A 20,600-nucleotide genomic window follows, 5' to 3' on the forward strand; every position below is an offset into this window, starting at 1 on the left:
GTAAATACCTTATTTCTTCAACTATTCATTTTTGATCAACTTTCGTGTTCTATTGAATTGCCTAAATTGAACATTAATGCCTCCTTCTTTTCAACTGATTTACCAGACTACCTTTGCACATACATAGACATGTTCTAATACTCCTTCAATAAGCCAATTTACATTCTTTCTGAATTCCTTTATTTTGGGTTCATATGATTTATTTATCCCAATCTACATTTGTACATCTGCTATTTATAGCAGACTATACTAGTCTCTTCATAAATATTTAAAAGATTCTTCCAAGATGAAAAAGATAAAAATTGACCTTGATACTTCTTCACTTTTATGATTCCAACAGAAAAATTATAAAGACATGTATCCCATAAAATCTGACTGATGCACTTGGAACAATTCTTATCACATTTAGGAGTGTGAGTTCATTTATACTTAAATCCTAGATCACTCTTTCACTGTGAATAGATTCTTATTAACATGTTTCCCAGTGTGAGGGAAGTTTAGATTTTTGACCTGTTACATCTGGTTGACAATGAAGATAATCACTGCTTTAAACATAATTAGGCATAATTACTGATTGGTATATATATTTACATTTTTTCTTCTTTTTAATAAACATTAAATTATATTAAAACCAAGTTGTGCAAAAAGAAAATGGAGGATTATCTAAGAGGTCTGCAAGTATTCAACTTTAAAACTTCTTTGATTTCTTTTTGAACAATATATTTCTGCATGATAGCAAGCATAATTTGGAAGATTGTTATTTGTCAAACAAGTTTCCTTTCTTTTCTACTGGAATACCTATATTTATAGTATGTTGGATGAAATCATAAATCACTATTATGAATATGAATACTGTTGAGATAATATTAATATTAATCTTACAAATGAATAGGACTTGAGAGTATAGGTATAATAATCAAAGTAAATGTGAAAAAAATCAATATTGCAGTAATTTGAAACAGGTGTTCTCAGTATCTCTGCGACAGCATATTAAAGAAACAATAAAACATTCTTGCTATTTTTATTTCCAATTTACAATACAACTAGAAATGTAAAGATAGTTATGTTTGCTGTGCTTTCCTTTGCTGTTGGGTGGATGTGAAGTAACGTTTATTAAATGATTTAAATTAAACAATGATGAGTCATGTCCCTGCCGCTGATGGAGACTTTTCTTCTTTCCAAACTGATCAGACTTTTTTTCAATTGTCAGTTCAGCTCTTCATTGATTTGATTGATTGATTCATTCATCAATAAGCATGTACTGTATGTATCAAGCACTACAAAAATCTCATGGGGCCCAGGAATAGACAGGTAAACAGGCAATTGCAATAAACCACTTGTCCTGTCATAGCAATATTCATGATTGGTGATGAGAAGGGGCATTTAATAAAGCCTACATTTGAATGAGAAAAAAATTTCTTTGAAGCATTAAAATCTTTGGAATAATCTAAACTTCATGACTTGGGGCATTTCCAATCTTACTTCATCTTTCCTTCTCCCCCTTAAGACTCAGTCAGCCTGCTGAGGAAATAACAATGTAATTTAGCTCAATTAACAACTAATTGTTGTCTTTGGGCAAACAACACTTCCATGCCTAAGATTTGTCATTTATTAAACAAAATGTGAAGGAGAAAAGCAAAAATAGCTAGTTCTACTTATAATGAGTTAGTCTTATTTTCACTTACCAATTATCCACTTACTGGTTGCTCCTCAGGGTGAAAGTAAAATTAATTTGATGTAGGTAGGACAGATTATTTAAAGGTTCAAAGTGGACCTATATAACATGTCATTGTTGTGAGTCCACTGAGTGATTCTACGTGACCTGTTCTTTGCTTAGTCCCTTTAAGCAGAAACAATCTAAGTAGTCTGCCCAAGCATAGCTATCATTATTTTTGCTACATATCCTCCTATATCAAAGTGGGAGAATGATGAAGATGGTTATAGTACCACACACCTTTATGCATGGCCCCCTCCTGTCATCCTCCTGTGTCATATCAGCGTTAGAAATGCCATCAGCCTTTGGCAGGTACTCAAAGGTTCATGATGTCCCTTCTGTTTACATGGTTCAGCTAAGCATCCCACCAATTAGAACTGACGTTGACTCCATTGTATAGTTTTCTATCCATTTTATACTTTAGTTGAGGGAATAGCCTGTCTTTCGTTGCAGCTGAGATGTCACAGTATGTAAAATCTTGAATAACCTGAATAGTAATTAAAGGGAGTGCTATGATTAAATTAGTATAAAGCTGTTGCGTGTACAAAAAACTCAACTTTTACCCACAGCCCTGCTTTGGTGAATCAACAGAAAGTCACAGTCTGTAGGGCCACACTGCTTTTTGGTTTCTGCTGCAGGGATTTTTGTCTCTGAAGCCAAAATTATGAGGGGATTTGCTATAGCAAGTCATGTTTAAGAGCATCCTTGGTGCCAGGAAGACTTTCAATAATAAACCCAAGTTAAGCTCTTGCAATTTTATATAGTCAACAAATGTCCTGATAGATTTTACTTTATTAACATACAAATAACATTCTCTTGTCACACAGTATTCAAGTTTAATAATTATATATATATATGTATATATAATGTTTTCAATTACAATTTGTGAAATAGATACACATGTTTTTGTTACAATTTTACTCCCTTTTTTAATATGGCTTATCAAGAGTAGGCTATAATTGTTTTGAGTTTCAAGACAACTTGTTTTCATACATGTAAAGCATTTTTGAAAATTGCCACTGCGTTTGCAATAAGTGTGTATCAAGTACTACTATTATTGCCCATACCTGCCATAAAAAGTTGTAGAGTTGTACACCTATTTTAGGACCTCCAAGAAGTCTTTACCAACTTTATAAACTATTTGGACAACTCTTTCCTTGTTCTCTTTGTACCTGTACCTGCATTGTTTCTTGAACCCGTAACTGTGGTCATTGAGCTTCATACTAATATGGAAACTTGTGAATTAGTAGATTTAGCTCAGTCTAAAAACCTAAAAGAAACCCCTGTCATTAATACTAGAGAGGGTTACTCTGAAGTACAGAGTGGTAGAAATTGCGACCAAAGGCATTAGAAGCTCTTCTGTCTTGCCCAACAACACCCATTTTCCCACAGTCCTAACCTTATCATTAAGATCAGGACTCCCTGAGATCTAAAGCAAATGATGCCAAAACACTTCTCATTCAGTATCTCTGATGCCTAAGTTTATTCAGTAATGATGGAATATACTGGGTTTAATGATCAAGTCTTGAGTCTAAATCTCTAAATTTGATATCATTATTTGATATCATTTCCTAACAGCTGCCCAGAGTTTCCTAAGTTGAAGTGGAGGTCTGATTATAGAAATAGTTACCTGAAACTGTCTCCATATTTGCTCACTCACATATGCAGCTGGGGGGAGACTATAGACCCTGGGGTGAAGGGCTGCCAGATATTTGGAATTTGTGAGGCCCTGAAGTGTATCGGAATGAGAGATGAATACATATCATCACATTAGGGTTTAACAAATTAATCCCTCATCATCTTCCTGAAACTTTTATTTCCCTTCATGATGAAAGGCATTCATCTCATTTAGCTACATAATACACAATTTAGTAGCTAAAAACAACGGTCCTCTATGTACCTTCTAAGACCATATCTTCTTTCTTTGAACTATTCCATTATACCATTTCTTCTAGGGAGTTTGGGTATGTACTATTTCACAAAATCATCTTGAAATGATATATCAGGGATGCATTCTTTAATGTTATTAAGGATGGGTGTGTCTACTCCTTTTTGATGACCAAACAGATTTATATTTAATGATTATGTACTATAATTCTATGTGCATACACATTATATATACCTACATATACATACATTGTATATATATACACATATGGAACTATTATCTATGTAATTATCATATACACACACAGGGTCTGGCAGAAGTAATGCCTCCTTGAGTGTGGTTGGTAGAGTAATAATATGGGTGTAGTAATTTATAGTTTTAATTTGAATATTTCACCTAAAATGTCACATGGTATGCTTGAACATGACATTGTTGTGTTACAGAATTACATGGTTATAATTTTGCAGTAAAAGTGGGCATTATTTGTGCTGGACCCTGTGTGTGTGTATAATATCAAGAACATCAAGAAAATAAAACAAAAGGCAGAAAACTATACTTGAATAACAATTAAAATAAAAGTAATAGATTCTTAAAATAAGAGAAAACAAACTGATAACACTCATGTCCTGCTCTAGGTTAAGTCTATATGAATGTAATTCCTACTGCTAGGAAAGCACCTATTAAGGAAGATGGAATTAATGTCTTTATATTTCCTGTTAGCTTGTGAGCAACTTAAAAGCAGGAATTATCTTATTTATTTTTGCATTTCCAAGCCTAACATAGTACCTGGTTGATTGAGATGTATATCTATGTATCTATATCTATATCTATATGTCTTTAATTGTTTTTGGATTGAATAGATTTGAATTAAACTGAGCCAAACTGAATTGAACTGAACCAATTGAATTGAGCATAACTGATCCCTTCAGTAAGGGAACTACTGCTAAATTCTTGAAAAAAGGTAAAGTGAATGTAGATGAAGCCATTGCCAATTCTGCAGACAAAAAACAACAATATTTTAAAATTCTATGGAAGGATAATTCAAATATCTTTTAATATCTTTGTTTTTCTAATCTTCCATTTAAAATTTACCTATATATATGATAAGGGGTTTTATCTGGCATTACTAGCGTTAGTCATTTATACAAGGTATATGATGCTATAGCAACAATGTCCAAATCAGACTTTCAGGGAGCTTTTAAAAACTGCAATTACCAGGCACTATTCATGATCAACTAAATCAGAAATTGCTGGGGGTAGGCCCTTGAATTAAGAAAAAGCAAAACAAACCTCCAGAAGTGATTTGGACATAGCTTTTTCATAAGTATAAGGAAGGATCCTTGCCAGCAAAAAATTTATAATTTAATTTGGTACTGGAAAATACAGTTTACTCTACAAAATATCTTTTGATGAATGAAAAGAATGGTGCAAAAACCATATATTATATAAGAAGGGGAAAATGTTATATTGGGCAGGCTACAGACACATTTTTGAATATACGAGACTTGAAGTAGGCCTTGTTATTTTTTAAATCTTAAAGGGTGAAGAAATAACTATTTAATCTTAAGCATATGATAAATTGGGAGCTTGGACACAATTTAAATAATTATATCACTTCAGAGGATTCAGACAAATTATTATGATGATGTTCATTAAAAGCCCTATTATTGTTCTACACAGTAAAACAAATTCAATGAAGCTGATGGGTCCCAAATAATTTAAACTTCATTTTGTTTTTTTTCTTGAGATTAAGAATTGATTAGATTAAGTTAGGCAAAGTCATAAATACTAAATGACTGAAAAATTACATAGAGTGGCAGCAAGGGTGGGAAATAGGAACAGGATACAGAGTAAGCATTTCACAAGAAAAAAAGAAAGTCAAATCAAGAGAGCTTAGAAAAGCTAAAAATCCATATATATCGGAGGTCAGAGGCACCAGGGGCATAGCAAAAGCCAGTGTTCTACCAGTGAGAAGAATATGCAAATCACATATGAATTCATGGTACATTAAGGCAAAACACACTGAAGAAAGTGTTTTAAGCAGAGGCATTATTTCATAAACAGAATCATACAAATTTTGCTTATTAGTATAGCAAAGTTACATTTGAAATGTAGTGTTTAATGTTTGATACCTACTTCATTAATACAGTGAAAGAAAGGTGAAAGGAAGAAAACTTTTCTTAGAAATGTAGAAATGGATTATGAAATACGTTTGTTCTGTGTGCAGAGAGTAACTGCATATATTCTCTAAATGCTCCTGTAAGGATTCCAATAAAATTTCCTAAGTATCATACCTGAATGGGGAGCACATTCTCAAAGACTTAGAACAAGCTTTTTTTAATTTCAAATTTCAAAAGGCGTCCTAGTAAGTTTTATCAACCATTCCAGTCTCAATTTGCCCTGTGGTCTTTGGTGTACATCACAGGTGACAAACACAAGGCCTGTGGGCCAAATGCATCCCTCCATCTTGTTTTATCCAGCTCAGGACCTTGTTTCTACCCAGTAGCAGCCCCAAGCTCTTGCTTAACTAACTAACTGTTAAGTAGTAGTTACATTTACACAGTCCTAAATTACATTCGGCCCTTTGAAGGATACCTCAAGACTGATGTGGCCCCAGTGAAAATGAGTTTGACACCCCTGATGTACATAGACCTTGACTTTTGGTTTTAGTACAGATCATAGTGAGTTTATAGTGAACCTGAAAGTGAGCTAAAATGCTGTTCAGTTTTTATACTTTGCCCTATGTTGTGCTTTATGCTTAACTAGAAAATTCTATTCTATTTTTATTTACCGAAAAACTTTGAAGATTGTTTCATTACTTTAGTTAATATCTGACTATGAGCTATAAAATATGCATTTATGTAAAAATTTTGATTGTTACTGATGTTATTATTCTACTAAATGCCTTAAAAGAAAAAGTTTATGCAGTGTAGCTAACTACATACATTCTTTTTTCTCTTTAAATCAGATTGATATAATAGCATTGTGTTTGATGTCATTTTGTATCATTAAAAAAGCCACCTGTATACTGAATTTTCAGTTCAGCACAGATGATGGTAAAGTCTTATAAAGAAAAAGGATATAGCTCTTCATGTCTAAATAAAAACAATTCCCAGAAATATGTGTTTAAATAGAACATAACATATAGGTTTAAACAGTAAAGTTTTAAAATCAATGTAACTTTTTTATTGTGTTATACATAAGAATATTTGAGATGTAAGCAAATTATTTGAAAAACATCTTTGCAAAGTTGAACTCTTTTCTTTACCAAATGCTAGTCATTATTGCTGAAACCTACTTATTGTACTATCCTGCTATTTCAGAGACTACCGAGATGTAACCATATTTATTTTACTCAGCAATTTGCAAATACACACAGAACCAATCCTCAACCCCAAGTATAGTTAGCACTGGATGCCTATTATCCCTTGAATCCTTTCTAAAACAAACTTATTAGGAGTTCCTGCTATGATGATGGTGCATTTTGTGCACCTCTTGGAATAAATAATGTACAGGAATCATTCAAATGCATATTCAGTGGGAAGCCATCTGGCTCTATGCAAATATATGAATATTTTAGTTTGCTCAGCAAGTCAAAAGTAAAATCTGGCACTTAGGATTATCATGTAGATTTGTGACAGTACTTATAAAAAAGTTTGCTTCTATACATCAATGATTGACACATCTATTAAAGCATAGTTTCTTTCATCATGGAATTGAGTCTACTTAAACCATGTACAATATCACTTGGTTTGGAAGTCATCATAATTCAGCTTGAATTGTAACATGCAATGTTTCATTCAAACAGTTGCAATAAAATAAATCTTGGCACTGGGTTGGAATTAATAGGTCTTTGCAGTGGACACCATGACATGGCACCCAGATCTTTCTTCCAGAAAGACTTATTACCTCATCCACTAGGAGTACTGTCAGTAAAGCGCTTTCAGCTGTCAGCCCTGTTCACGAATTGCCTCAACCAAAGATTGCTATCTTACCCAAGATACTCTATCCCAAGGTGCCCACACCAATAAAGATTAATATGTGGTGTAAATTGTGGACTCTCAGGTTGAACTCAGCACAGTGCTGAAGTGCCATTCTAGCATCAGAGCTCTTCCTGGTGACTATCACTGGGCCTGCATCATAGTTTGGTTTCTCCCTCCTGTGCAATCCTGCTTCTGTTCCCTTCCTTGCACAATTATGAGTCCAAGGACATTCCTTAAGAAATATTATGCACTTCAAATTCCATCTCAGATTCTACTTTGCAGGAAATTTAACCTGTAGTCATTATCTAACCCTACCTCTTACCTAAAACAAGAACTTTTTGAGAAGACTCTTGGTAAATCTTTCAGTGTCTTTCAGTCACTTTGCACACTTTTGGTATCATGAAACTTTATTATCTCATAAGGCAACCCACTCTATTATTGGATAAATTTACTCGTAATACTAATAAACATTTTCTTCCTTGTAACATGTGGAACTAGATAAAGCCAACTTCATCATCCTACTGATTTAATCATTAATGAATTAAATGACATTTTGATGTACACTCACAATTTACGAGAGATAAATACGTTTAATATTTTTGAGAAAAATACTTTGTTAATTAGAAATACAGATTTGAGAGTTGATACCACATCAATGTATGAGAACATATGACATCCCAAAGGAGTGAATGTGAATAGAGAAAGCTAAGCCCGAAGACCTGTGACCTTCCAACATGAAGGAAGAATGATGATAAGGAACAAGTTAAGGAGACTTGAAAAGACTGACAAATTAGTTAGGAAAAAAAAAAAAAAACTAGTAGTGTGGGCTCTACTGAAGCTAAACAGAAAATGTATTTCAAAGAAGGAGCGATCAACTGAGACAAATGCCACTGAAAGATGAAAACAAGCAACAGTACTGGGTTTGTCGAGATGGAGAGCAATGGGAATCCTCAGAAGAACAAGTTCAGCGGAGTGGGGTTGGGAGCTAGAAGCCTGATTGAACCAGGTTATAGGGCAGATATGAGAAAAGGCATCCGAGAATGGAATGCAGACATTATATGCTGCCCAGGAATTCACAGATATCTGGAGGACATTCTGAACATGAGTGGGGCTTAGAATAGAGGTTGAGCTAATGTTGTCTATATCTAAAAGGGAAGCAAAATTCCAGCTAACATCTGCTTATATCCACCAAATATAAAATAGGTTAAAAACACACACAAAAAAACATGTGTGGTGAAGGAACTGCAGACTATCACCAAGCAAAAGTTCACAGAGAACGAAGTGTAGCATGTTAGAAAGGAGCATGAATCATCATCCCCAAAGCGTTAGGGGATGAGACCAAGTGCAGGATACAGAGCCCAAGTCAGCGAAACAAGGCTGAGACAGCCACAACACCCCTTTCTTCCTTCAAAGCTCAGTACGACTCAATGCCAATCTGTGAAAACATATTTTCTTTGCAGCCTCTCTGCAAATTCACTTTCATGCGTTTATAATATGCATGGTAATTTGTTACAACTGAACATGAAAGGGTATTAATAACAGTAAATGGTATATTGAACAGGGTTGAGAGAAGTGGAAGGATTTTGGTTACATTTCAATGTGCAAACAGCACTGACTTGAAGAAATGAATGAAAAAGATAATGGAAAAATATGTGAGGCTTCATGAATGACTTCTAGGTGTTTGCCTTGAACAATTTGGTGAATGATTTGGGTATTTATGTAGATGAAAAGATCATCAGGATTGATAAAGAGAAGATAAGAGCTGTCTAAATAGAGGTGCCTACTAAATTTTTTTCAGTTAGGGAGAGGTATGAAGCAGGCAGGTATATATGTGTGTATATATATATATATATTTATATTAAATATATATTTATATACAAATATAAATTTATATAAATATATATATATAATGCTAGAATTCAGGGTTGAATATATTATGATGGCTAATACACGATAAAGAAAACCTCAAAAGCATTGCAAGTGAAAATAAAAGAGACTGTATCCTGATGATATAATATGGCTAAAAGAAGTTTTGCTTTCCTTGCATTTTTTTATCTTTTGGGAAATTAACAACATGTTTGTAGTCTATAGAGATATGGAGATTGATTGCAGATACTAGAAACATGGATAATTTTGTAAATTGCTCTTTCTCTATTAAACTTACAGCAAATATTTCTTTTGCATTTAAACAGCTGTAGTTGTAACAAGTAAAAAAGGCTGTCTCTAAAACACTGTACTTTCTACCTCCCTTCTTGTAGGCTGGCTTGTACCCACAGCCTTTGATTTGACTGGATAATGGTTAATTAGAAAAGTATCAAGTTGAAGCAATTATGAGTTATGATCTTTATTACCAAATTTCATTAAAAATTGATTCCAGTGATATATATATAAGGAGTGAATTTTAGAAGTTAATTTATGACCTTGTCAATGTGCCTATACATTTAAAATCTGTACTTGGGCCACTCGTTATGATCATAATTATTTCTTCATATAGTCAAAGTTTTCTAGTTCTAGATTTCATTAAAAATGTTTAAAACTTCTCGGAAGAACAGCATATTGGTGAATATAATTTACATTGTCAAACCCAAGGGCTAAAAGTAATAGAAAAGAAACCAATCATGTAAAACTTCATTTAGTAGTGCAACATTTCACAACCTGCAAATGAAAGGAATACTTCCTCGAGTTCCAGAGTTGTGTTTTTTTTAAAAAATGCCTCAAGATGTAAATGCTTTAATTCTTTTCTGGGCAATGTGGTACTCTCTTACAATGAAAGCTGACTTAAACCATCTGAATGTTCTGCAGGGAGAAAAGAATAGTTACTAGTGAAGGAAAAATTTTAAAAAGTCATTTATATTACTTAGCCACAGTGTGGTTGCAGCACAGAATTTAGGAGCCTTTAAGGACTGAAGATTGAACAAGATGATCTGAGTAACACACTATAGAACAGTGCCCAAAGAATATAGACATTAGAGTTTAGGTTGTTTCAGTGATGCATTGAAGCACAATTGAAGGAGTATAATTCTGGCCCAGAGAGCTGGGAAATGACAGCAGATGGATTGCACCAGTCTGCAGCAATCAGAGATAAATTGCTGTTTGAATGGTTGAATTTTATGCTTTGGAAGGCTACTAGATTCCTTCAGCCAGAGGCTGCAAAAGATAGACTAGACGATTTGTCCAACCAGCCCAGAAGGAAACATTGTTAGTTTCAATCACTTTACTTACATGTGCAGTAGTGCCCTTGGGATGAGTATCTTTAGACATGAGTGTCGGTAATCAAAAACTGCCTTATAGGTGCATGAGAATGGTGACTAATTCACAGGCATCCTCCTCCTTCTCCTCTCGCAAATATCAATGCTGTAGAAAATCAGCAGCTTCTCATTCCTTTATTCCAATTTTTAACCTGACTCCAAATTGTGTTCTACTATAGACGAACTGGCAAGATGTGGCAAATTTGTTGTGACTCATGTAGTTAGCTCTATCAAGGACAGGAACTGATCCTTTTGCGCCAGATACTGCTATAATTTGCTCCTCATGATATATTAAAAAACTATTCAGAAATTTATGTGAATATAAATGAACAGAAATATGAACATTAGTATGTTATATACAACTTAGTACATTGATACTAGAGGGAAGGAGAATGTGCAATAACCTCTGACAAAATCAATACAAGGAATATTAATACCATTTTTCTAAGTATACACAATAAAAGTTGTTCCCAACCTCTATATATAGAAATTGGCTTTGTCTAAACAAAATTTCAGAGGTACAAAATATTAAGTTAAGCAAATAATAGTTGCTTCAGTTATTTCTCTTGCATTATTTTAAAATGTTCAAGTAAATTTAAAAAGGTCCTTCCTTTAATCATTTAGTTCTTAGCGTAATGAAGACTGTGTTTCATTTAGCTAAACAAAAAGAACATCTAAAAATCTTTCCATTTTAAGCAAATTTAGGTGTTGTTTTTTTTTTGGCTTTTTCTATTTTAATACTGTGAGACTACATATATCAAGGTACCCAAGGTACCTAAATTCTGGGCCTCCGAGTTGCTCAGGGCCAGAGGACATCACGGTGTGTGGCATCCCAGATATTGTGTAGTGCACCACTTATCAGCTGCGATAGCCTTACACACGCACATTTCGCAGCAGGGAAAGTTTTGATTCTGATAATCCTTGTGTAACATAGGAAGTATTGCTTAACCTCAGATGAATGATAGATCACCACAGCTTCTGGAAACACTGGACTCAAGATATTAAAATTTGGGGATTTTTAGCATTTCACCTGGATTTTTGAAGTTTTATATCGATTTAGTATATACACTCATACATCCTTTGTTGTTTACACTATTACAGATGTTCCCATCTGCCCCTCTTTGGCCACCTCTTCCCTCTGGCCCTCATACTGTTGTCTTCGCCCATGGGTTATTTGCTTAGTTTGGTGAGTGTATGCTTAAGGTAGAAGATTGATACCAAATAATGGACTTTTCCCATTCCCCTCTTGGCCACTGTTAATTATTAGATCATCAATAAGCTTATGTTAACATTTATAAACATAATAACCATCCTTTACAAGCCTTGAGTATACGATTTAAGGGCTGTAATTTTATTAAACAAAATAATACATCTAAAAAATGTCCCATTTCTTACTTATACGTTGTTGGAATTACCATCTCAGTTAGGTGCATTGTTGGTGATAAATAGATGGTACTACACAACACGCACCTCAAGGCAAGGGGCACTGACATATTCTTGGAAAAGATAACATTTCAAAGCAACTATAATGCATACATTGTACAGAATTATGTTTAAAATGGTGACCACCAATTTGTCAGAAACCTCCCACTGACTAAAAGAAAGTCTTCTAATTAATGATTACATTGAGGCAAAAATGAAACTAAATTTTGTCCAATACCATTAAAAACTTGCAGAACAGATATCTGGTGTCCACAGCTTGAAGGAAAATGCACAGTAATGTGGTGGGGACATGTAAGAAATGCAGCTTTACCAGTACGTGTGACAGCACAGACGATGGTACTGGGTGATTATCAATTAACACTGGATATCAATTAACTTTCAACTTGAAAAATCTTCAGAAAAGTTTGACTCTGAATGCAAAGTATCAGAAGAGTCAGTATTGCACTTTGTTCCTTTATATGTATATGCAAGCAGGTGCAATGATAAAAATCTGTAAGTGTACTTAAAAGATCTCCAACAAATAAATAAATATAAAAACTTCAAGTAACAAAGTATTGAGTCATATTTTACTGGTCATGTTTTTTTCTTTTTTAGTGGAACATAAAATGGTGGTTCTTAATAACTGATGACACTATAGGTTGTACAGTGAAATATAAAGATTATACAGATTTAGATTATATTGTGAAATACAGTACTAAACATTTAATACATGATAAACACATAACATCTTCCCCAAGCTGTGCAAGTCAATCAGTAAATGCTAAACAAGAGCTACCATATGAATTAATTTTGTCCTTGGAAAGAACCTTGAAAAATGGGAAAAAAGGCAAATACCATTAATAAGGTTGCAGACAAGTCACTTCTGGTTTATCAAATAATTATTTTCATTTTGACATTTGATATATAAATAAAAGTGGCACAGACCAGGTCTGAATACAATTCACCCATGTGAAAACACAAACCTCTCACAAATAATTTTCTCTAATTAATACTAGACTTTGATACTGAGACTCAGCATACGTGCGTGCTTTTATCAAAATAGGAAAACTTGGGATGCCAGCCAATTTTTATTTTCTTGAAGCTGTCATCTGTATATGTTCTGTCTTTCTAGTGTTCTTGCTCCTTTCTGCCGTCTACCTTTTGGCTCTTTATTCCCTCTCAACATCATCACTAGTGCATGACAGAAAAAAACAGAAAGTAAAATCAGTCCACCTGGTAATTTAACAGTTTTGTTAAAGGGATTAACTAGAGGACAAAAGTAATGTCCAAAATAAACATATTATTATTAGTAAATCCCAGTTATTCCCATCATCTTTTCCATACAGATAACTGAGTTTTGTGTGTGTATGCTTTCCTATGCATGGAAATTTAGGGAATAATTTTTAAAATATACATATACTTGTTCAAGTTTGCCCTTGAACACAAGTTCAACCTTATAAACTTGAACATGTATTCAAGGGCAAAATAATGCATATCCCTTTTTGCTTCATTTCCATAAGAACAATAAATGAGACAGACTTTTATCATCAATTTCAGAGCTGTTCATTATTGATCAATTAAGATAATTACAATATTTTAAGCATTAATCTAATCTCAATGTCAGCTATAAATCTGTTCCTGAAAATGCATTTCTAGAGTATTTTTCCAGTGCTGAGGACTCTATAGTATGTCGTTTTTATTAGTTCAGAACAGAATTACTACATTTGAGGAGAAAACTGACAATCATTTAGACCTTTATTGGAACTGAAGCCCAAAAGAAGATAAAAACACAGTTCGAAAGGTATGTTTAGAAAAGGATCTTTAAAATTACTACAGTATTATGTGAACAAAACAATGCTCCATAAATCCATCTTAATCAAAAGACTCAACATCCCGAAATTCCTTTCCTGAACTTAGATCCTGGAAATACTCTTCTTCAAATATGGTTTACCTGTATTTTTGTTATTAATGTTATATTGCAGCAATTATGTTAATATAATTTTTACTAAATACTTCAGTAAAAACATCTACAGAAAACCGTTGTATTTGCAATTTTGCTTAATGAAGAAAGTCAAAGTATACAATATTTAAGATGTCTCTAAATCAGACTGTTTTCTATTTAAAGTAATTTCTAGAAAAATTTGCTCCCTATAGGTTATCATGTCTTCTACATCTTTGTAGATGAGCATTTCTTCAATGGACAACAGCTTACAGTTTTTCAGGCTCAATGTTGACTTGTTTTGTATAGCATTTAACATCTTTATGGCTGTTGTAACTGAGTCACTCAAAGAGGAGCAAACTGGAAAGATACGAGCATTCCACAAACTCAAACATGTCTGGTTTCCAGAGAAGAGTTCCTCTGTAACTTTCAGATTCCAAATATCTAAGCATGAAAGGAAACAGACTCCAAAGAATTGAAGTGACTTTATATCTGACAATTTCCTAACACTCTTTTTCATGTTGTCTTGAACTCCAAATGCCATAGTTGAATATTTTAAGTGCCCATTCATCTTCAAGCTTAAGGAACACAAAAAGGAATTTGCAGGCAGGACAGCTGTTGTTATGATGTAAGAACCACTAATAATGCAGTTTTCCCCAACAGAAACATCAGGTCCCAATCTGGAATACTCCACAACTGAGCCACGTGACACAGAACATCTTGAATCCAATATACTCTGAATGATACAGGATGTGTTGCTGGAGCACTCTGGTATTGCTGGAGAGATGCTAAAAGCTATGGACTGTAAACCGAGCTCTGACTTCAAACTGCTATGTGAAGTAAAGTGAAACAAATATTCTTCAGTTGTTCCAATGTGATAAAATCTGGAGTTATTAAGAACAACAACATTTAGTGATGTCCCTTTAAGAAGATGAAATATTCTCTGCCTTATGTCTACCAGCTCTGATTCTTCTTTAATGACATTCGATGTGTTTGCAGTATACTCCACAGTTGCTCCAGACCCCAAAGCCTGCAGAAAATCTCCATAGGCATCTATTTCACAGTTCAGTGTGCCTATTTCTTCATAAAAAGCAAGTAGCTTTCTTGCTGATTTGTGATCCATGTAAAATAGGCTGTCTGTATATACGTACTCGGATTCTAATTTAAGAGAGGGAGTGTCACCTCCAGAAAAGTCCCGCTGTAAAAAACTGCCATCTCTATACACAGCATCAAACTGATACATCTTTTCTACACTGGGTTTATGAAGGAAACGATGGCAAGACCTGTATTCAAGGTCTTTGTATTCTAAACAATTAGAAGGTTCTAAGACAAATACTCCATGCGTGGTACCTACAATCAAACTAGAAGGATGAGCTAAAGCAGTAAAGCCAGGCTTGTCAAACCTGATAAACTCAGATTCTCCAATACCATACAGTTCAATATCATCTGCACAGGTAACCAGAATCCCAGGATTCATATGTGAGGGGAAATCGATGTACATGGCTAGTTTTAATTCTAACATCTGATAAACAGGTTTACCAAAAGGTAAAGCAGTGAAAATTTTCCCCAGAGCACTCGCATTTGGAAGGCGTTGACTGTAGCCACCTATAAAAGTAAGCAAAATAACTGTTTAAAAATGTTTATATGACCATTTGCAAGACTTAAAAAACTCAGGAGCATCAGCAGCAACTCAAAATGGCTCTAAAATATTTAATATATACAACACATTACTGTAACTCAGGAAAGAATAAAAAATTCCAGAATACAAATTCAAAAAGAAATTATCCTGTAGCCTGTGTACATACTATAGTTTTAAAAATTCTAGATTGGAAAAGAACTCTCATATACTTTAGAGCATGTGAATTGTTTAGAATCCACTGTATAGCTAATAAAATGGATTATGGGCTAAAATATGACCTCATATCTATATTTTAAATAATAAATTTCAACCTAAATTCCTGCAATAAGAATTCAATCCACAGGATAAAAACAGGTACCACTTCCAACATCATCTATTAAATAATAGTTTCCAAAAGCAATGTCTTTCCTCTATTACATATACTTAAAGCAAAAGTGTATTTATGAAAAAGTGTTTTAAAATTTATACTTGTCTTTATTTAAACAGGTTTTCTGGCCCTGGCTGGTGTAGCTCAGTGGATTAAGCGCGGGCCTGCAAACCACATGATCGCGGTTCGATTCCCAGTCAGGACACATGCCTCGACTAAAAGCCAGTTCCCAGCAGGGGACTCACGAGAGGCAATCATACATTGATGTTTATCTCCCTCTCTCCTTTCCTTGCCCTCTAAAGATAAATAAATAATAAATTAAGAAAATAAACAGGTTTTCCCTCTAAAATGAGCCTTATGACTTCTTAATTCCTTGAAAAGTGTGTTTTCTTAAGTAAATTAAACAGGTTACATCATTTTTATGTTAAGTAATTATAGCGAGAGGCTGTCTTACATACTAGAGTCAGGCAATACTGGGTTCAAACTCAGGTTCACTACTTTTTAGTTGTTCATCTTTGGACTCACTCCAAATCAGCAAATGTAGGATAATACTTGCCTTGTCATGTTTTATGAGACCGATTATACATGTAACGCACTTGGCACATAGTTTGCTCAACAACTGAGAGCTAATACTTCCCACTTTGTCCTTTTCCAAACGCTAGCCTATAGTAAAGTTTAGCATTATAAGAATAACAATATGTTTTCTGGTATCCAATTTAACTTTTAGTGAACTGATTACAGTAATGCTTGTTCTAGAGTAAGACTATAAATTTCATTTTTTAAAAGTTTTTTAGTCAGTCTTAAATCTTGAACTTGGATGCTTTACTTGATATCATTGTTACAAAAAACTCACTGCTCTGCGTATGAGTCATAAGAAATGGAAAGCGCACTGAAAATCCTGGTGGCAGTCCATGACCAAGTGTTCGTTAGCCCACTTCACGGAGAAAATAACAGAGGTGGTCACACTCACAAAATCTTTATGACAGAGCAATTTAACCAATCAAAAGAAAACTATCCTTTGTTCTGCAATTATTTCTTTCCCACTTTAAAATGTGTCTTTTACGTGCAATTTCTCCCTCAAATAGTTTCTGGTCAACTTCATGTTTTGTCACTACCTTTTTTTTAACTCCTTTAAGGACTGTAGGCTCTGCCCACCAATAATCAGATAAAAGTGCATGACAGGAGGGTTTGGTGACAGTGTGGTGATCACAGTGCTAAAGCAGCCCCTGCCCTACAGCAAGAATCCCTTCTAGAGAATTACTGAAACATGTTCACATTTTGATGAGTTCAACCTTTGGAAAATAACTGTATATACATACTGAAAACAATATGCATAAATCATTACCGTATGTGATCTACATACAACAAACATCATGAAAATTGTGAAAAGCATTATACTACTTACAAACTAAAAATATCAAGGAAAACATGAAGTTTATTTCCAAAGCAGAATATCTTCAAAGACAAAAAAAATTAGAAAAAGTAGTTGCAAGAGAGAAAAAAGTTCCTAAGATTTCAAAGGTAAAATATTCAAAAGAAATTATAAATTAGTAAAGTATAACTTTACCAGAGTGAATTAACAGGATGGTAAAAGAATCCCATTTATCTCCATATAGCTTTTCCAAACATCGAAGGACACAAAATGTTGACCCTCCATTTCCTTAAAAATAAAGTTAAGATACACATATTATTTCACAGAAACCTACTAAAATTTTGTGATTACGATAACTTTGAGGATTTGGCTTGTTGGCTATAATTAACTCAGCAAAGCACAAAAATACAGGCAAAAGAATCAAGTTAAATACACATTTCATATCAACTAAATAAATAAATGAACAATTGGTAATGAAAACCAGATTATCAACCCTCGTAAAAACAGCTAATCTTCTCCCAAAGCTATTAATATAAAATGACGAAATGATAAAGTAGGCAATCCGCAACACTAGAAAACTTGAAGTATATAACTCACTTGAAATTACAAATTGGAAAACCTATTTGAATAATTCTCCCATATGACAGTCAAGTATGAAAGTTAAATAAACTTTTTAGACAGTTTTTTGGAATCTAGTATCCTAAAAATATCTTAAATTTAACTGTCACTTACCAGTTACCTTGAGCAAGTTATCTTTTGTGCGTCAGAATTTAACCTATACAACGGGAATGAGGGCTGAATGCTAGCTCTCAGGGGTGAGAAACAGTGGCTAATTAGAACAATGCCAAGGGCAGATATAGATACCCTATGTCTGGTATCAAGGAGCTTCAGCTTTGGCAGTACATGGAACACGGCCCCTACAAAAATAGCACGTATTTTGTTGCAATGGAAGGTCAAAATGCAAACTTTACTTAAATTGAATTTTTAAAGTGAATATGATACTCAAGCCATTAGACTACACTTTTTTGCATTCTGCACTGTAGTCCCAAGTCCAATAGTATATACTACTACTTTTTTCTTGATTTGATCTCCTCATCCTGAAGAGCCTGACTGATAAGGTCCAAAGGATTATTCACCATCTAAGTAAATTTTATTAAAACTGACACAATTCTCTTTTTAGTAACATAACACTCTGGAAGTTTTTCATGGTAAATCACAACACGTAAGTAAGTTGCTATGCCTTTTATCATTTAAAAAAAACTAGTGAATTCATGTAAAAATTTTTAGTTTGCAAAGACTATGGTGGAAAGATACATAGCTTATAAACTGCATGCCACAGGATAACTTTTCTTCAATGATTATTCTTCCCAGAACCTATGATATACATCCAACCATACATGTGTACCAATTTTGGCTCCAGCAGGATCAACAAAAACATGATATTGAACTCCAAGGGGTAATTCCTTTTTTTTCAGCTTCTCTGACAGCTGTTGCTTATACGCAAACTCCTGTTTTACATCAGCTGCTGTTATTGCAACAATGTCCCAGAATTCTCCAGCTGCCACAGGTTTGCCTATGTGGAAAAAAAATAAAAAAGAAACAAGGACATTATAAATATTACCAGAATTTTGTTACGGTTTTATTTATTTGGAAAGAGATGGGAAAAAAAGAATATTATCATCTTCATTAACTGTATCTTCTGCTTTTGAGAGTTAGGGAATAATTAGGAGCCAGTTAGTATGATTCAATATAGTTCTAATGAGGACTGTTCACAAATTCTATGTTTTTTTCTCTTTTGGATTACTTTGTTTTATGGTCTACAGACCCATATATTTAAATATTCTGAAACTTGTGGTGTTTCCCTATTAAGTGCAGTACTTTTGATTGGCTAAAGATTATCTCATTTTTTAAGTAATAAATGAATCTCCAGCTTTTAAAATAATTGTTGTATATTAAAACTATTTAGTGTTTCTTTAGTAAGAAAGATTCAACCCAAGAATCCATTGCTTCAGTGCTGCTGTTTATAAATCTGGGTACTTAATTTTTTTTATTACCTTAAACTAGCCATGCAATTTTACAAAGGCTACTGGAATGTGACATAAAATTTGGGATAAAGGAAAAGTTCCAAACTCCCAGATGAACTCATTAAAAGACAGACTGAACCATTGGGAGACAGGTGGAAAGTCTTTTTAATTAGTAAACAAGATGAAAATTGTTTATAGTAGTTACCTAATAGGACCTGTCATCCAGAATGTAATAATCTTGAACATTTAACTGTCTTCTTACTATTCTTTACTGTATTTAGAGCTGTAGCTTCATAAAAAATATAATCAGGTTTATCACGCAGTTGTATAAGAAATGACAAATGGCATAACCTTTTTAAAACAATTTTTGATACAACCCCCTTTTAATTTTTAATCCATAGTTCTCCTATGTTTTGTTTTTTACTCAGGAAGCATGGAACAAAGTAGGTGGGAGGGGGTGGGAGAAAGCTAAAACCACATTTGTAAGGGTCAAAACACTATGCTTTAGAAGTTTATTTAAAATAACTTTTGTTAATGAGCTAAACCAAATGCACAACGTATTTATTTATAGCTTCACTGAATCACGCTTTCTTTTCTTTCCTCTTCCCTTATTTTATATGTTTATATTTTACTAAGAAAGTTAAAGAAAGTAACAAAAATAGAGTAAAGAAAGAACAGTGGCAGAAAAGAGTAAGAAATTCAAGGTGCATTAGCTCTGCCTGGGCCAGTGTCCTGGACCACAAGTGAGAGAAAACCAGCCAGAAGTGAGTCCTGCAAACTTCCCGGCACGTAGAGGACCCTGCCTTTTAAACGCCGGGGAGAACTGGGGTACCTCTCAGGTCTGAAAACCTCCGCAACTTTCGCTGGGTGGCTTCTCGCAGAGATGGGCTCCAAGGAACGTGTACAGCTGCCATAACCCCACCTTTTTTGCGGCCGGATTTACTCTTCCAGGTATCCCCCAGCACATCACGCATGCGCCCTGGAACGTAGTCGTCCATTGGTCC

The 20,600-nt window shown here is 34.0% G+C and overlaps 1 protein-coding gene across 3 annotated transcripts; it reads right to left on the reverse strand.

The window, feature by feature from the left end:
- Positions 1 to 12,831: 12,831 nt before the first annotated feature.
- FPGT (fucose-1-phosphate guanylyltransferase) lies at positions 12,832 to 20,580 on the reverse strand. Of its 3 annotated transcripts, none has more exons than XM_037042402.1 (4): positions 20,519 to 20,580; positions 18,978 to 19,145; positions 17,768 to 17,860; positions 12,832 to 15,799 (listed from the first exon to the last, which is right to left on the reverse strand). In XM_037042402.1, exons 1-4 carry the CDS (start codon positions 20,568 to 20,570, stop codon positions 14,343 to 14,345), a joined length of 1,770 nt encoding a protein of 589 aa, XP_036898297.1. In that variant the 5' UTR covers positions 20,571 to 20,580; the 3' UTR covers positions 12,832 to 14,342. The 3 variants fall into 3 exon arrangements, with proteins under 3 accessions (XP_036898297.1, XP_036898286.1, XP_036898307.1); XM_037042391.1 differs by having other exon boundaries at positions 20,429 to 20,576; XM_037042412.1 differs by having other exon boundaries at positions 14,816 to 14,982; positions 20,429 to 20,576.
- Positions 20,581 to 20,600: the final 20 nt, after the last annotated feature.

The sequence above is a fragment of the Sturnira hondurensis genome, unplaced genomic scaffold (genome assembly GCF_014824575.4).
Source record: "Sturnira hondurensis isolate 20B ecotype Veracruz unplaced genomic scaffold, ASM1482457v3 Scaffold0000648, whole genome shotgun sequence".
Taxonomy (NCBI): Eukaryota; Metazoa; Chordata; class Mammalia; order Chiroptera; family Phyllostomidae; genus Sturnira; species Sturnira hondurensis.

Coding starts and splice junctions, on each gene's coding strand:
- FPGT (XM_037042391.1), bottom strand. CDS start 20,570: ATGCGTGATGTGCTGGGGGATACCTGGAAGAGTAAATCCGGCCGCAAA. Junction 17,861..18,977: donor TCCTGCTGGAGCCAAAATTG/GTACACATGTAT, acceptor TTTATTTTTAAG/GAAATGGAGGGTCAACATTT. Junction 15,800..17,767: donor CATCCTGTTAATTCACTCTG/GTAAAGTTATAC, acceptor TTACTTTTATAG/GTGGCTACAGTCAACGCCTT.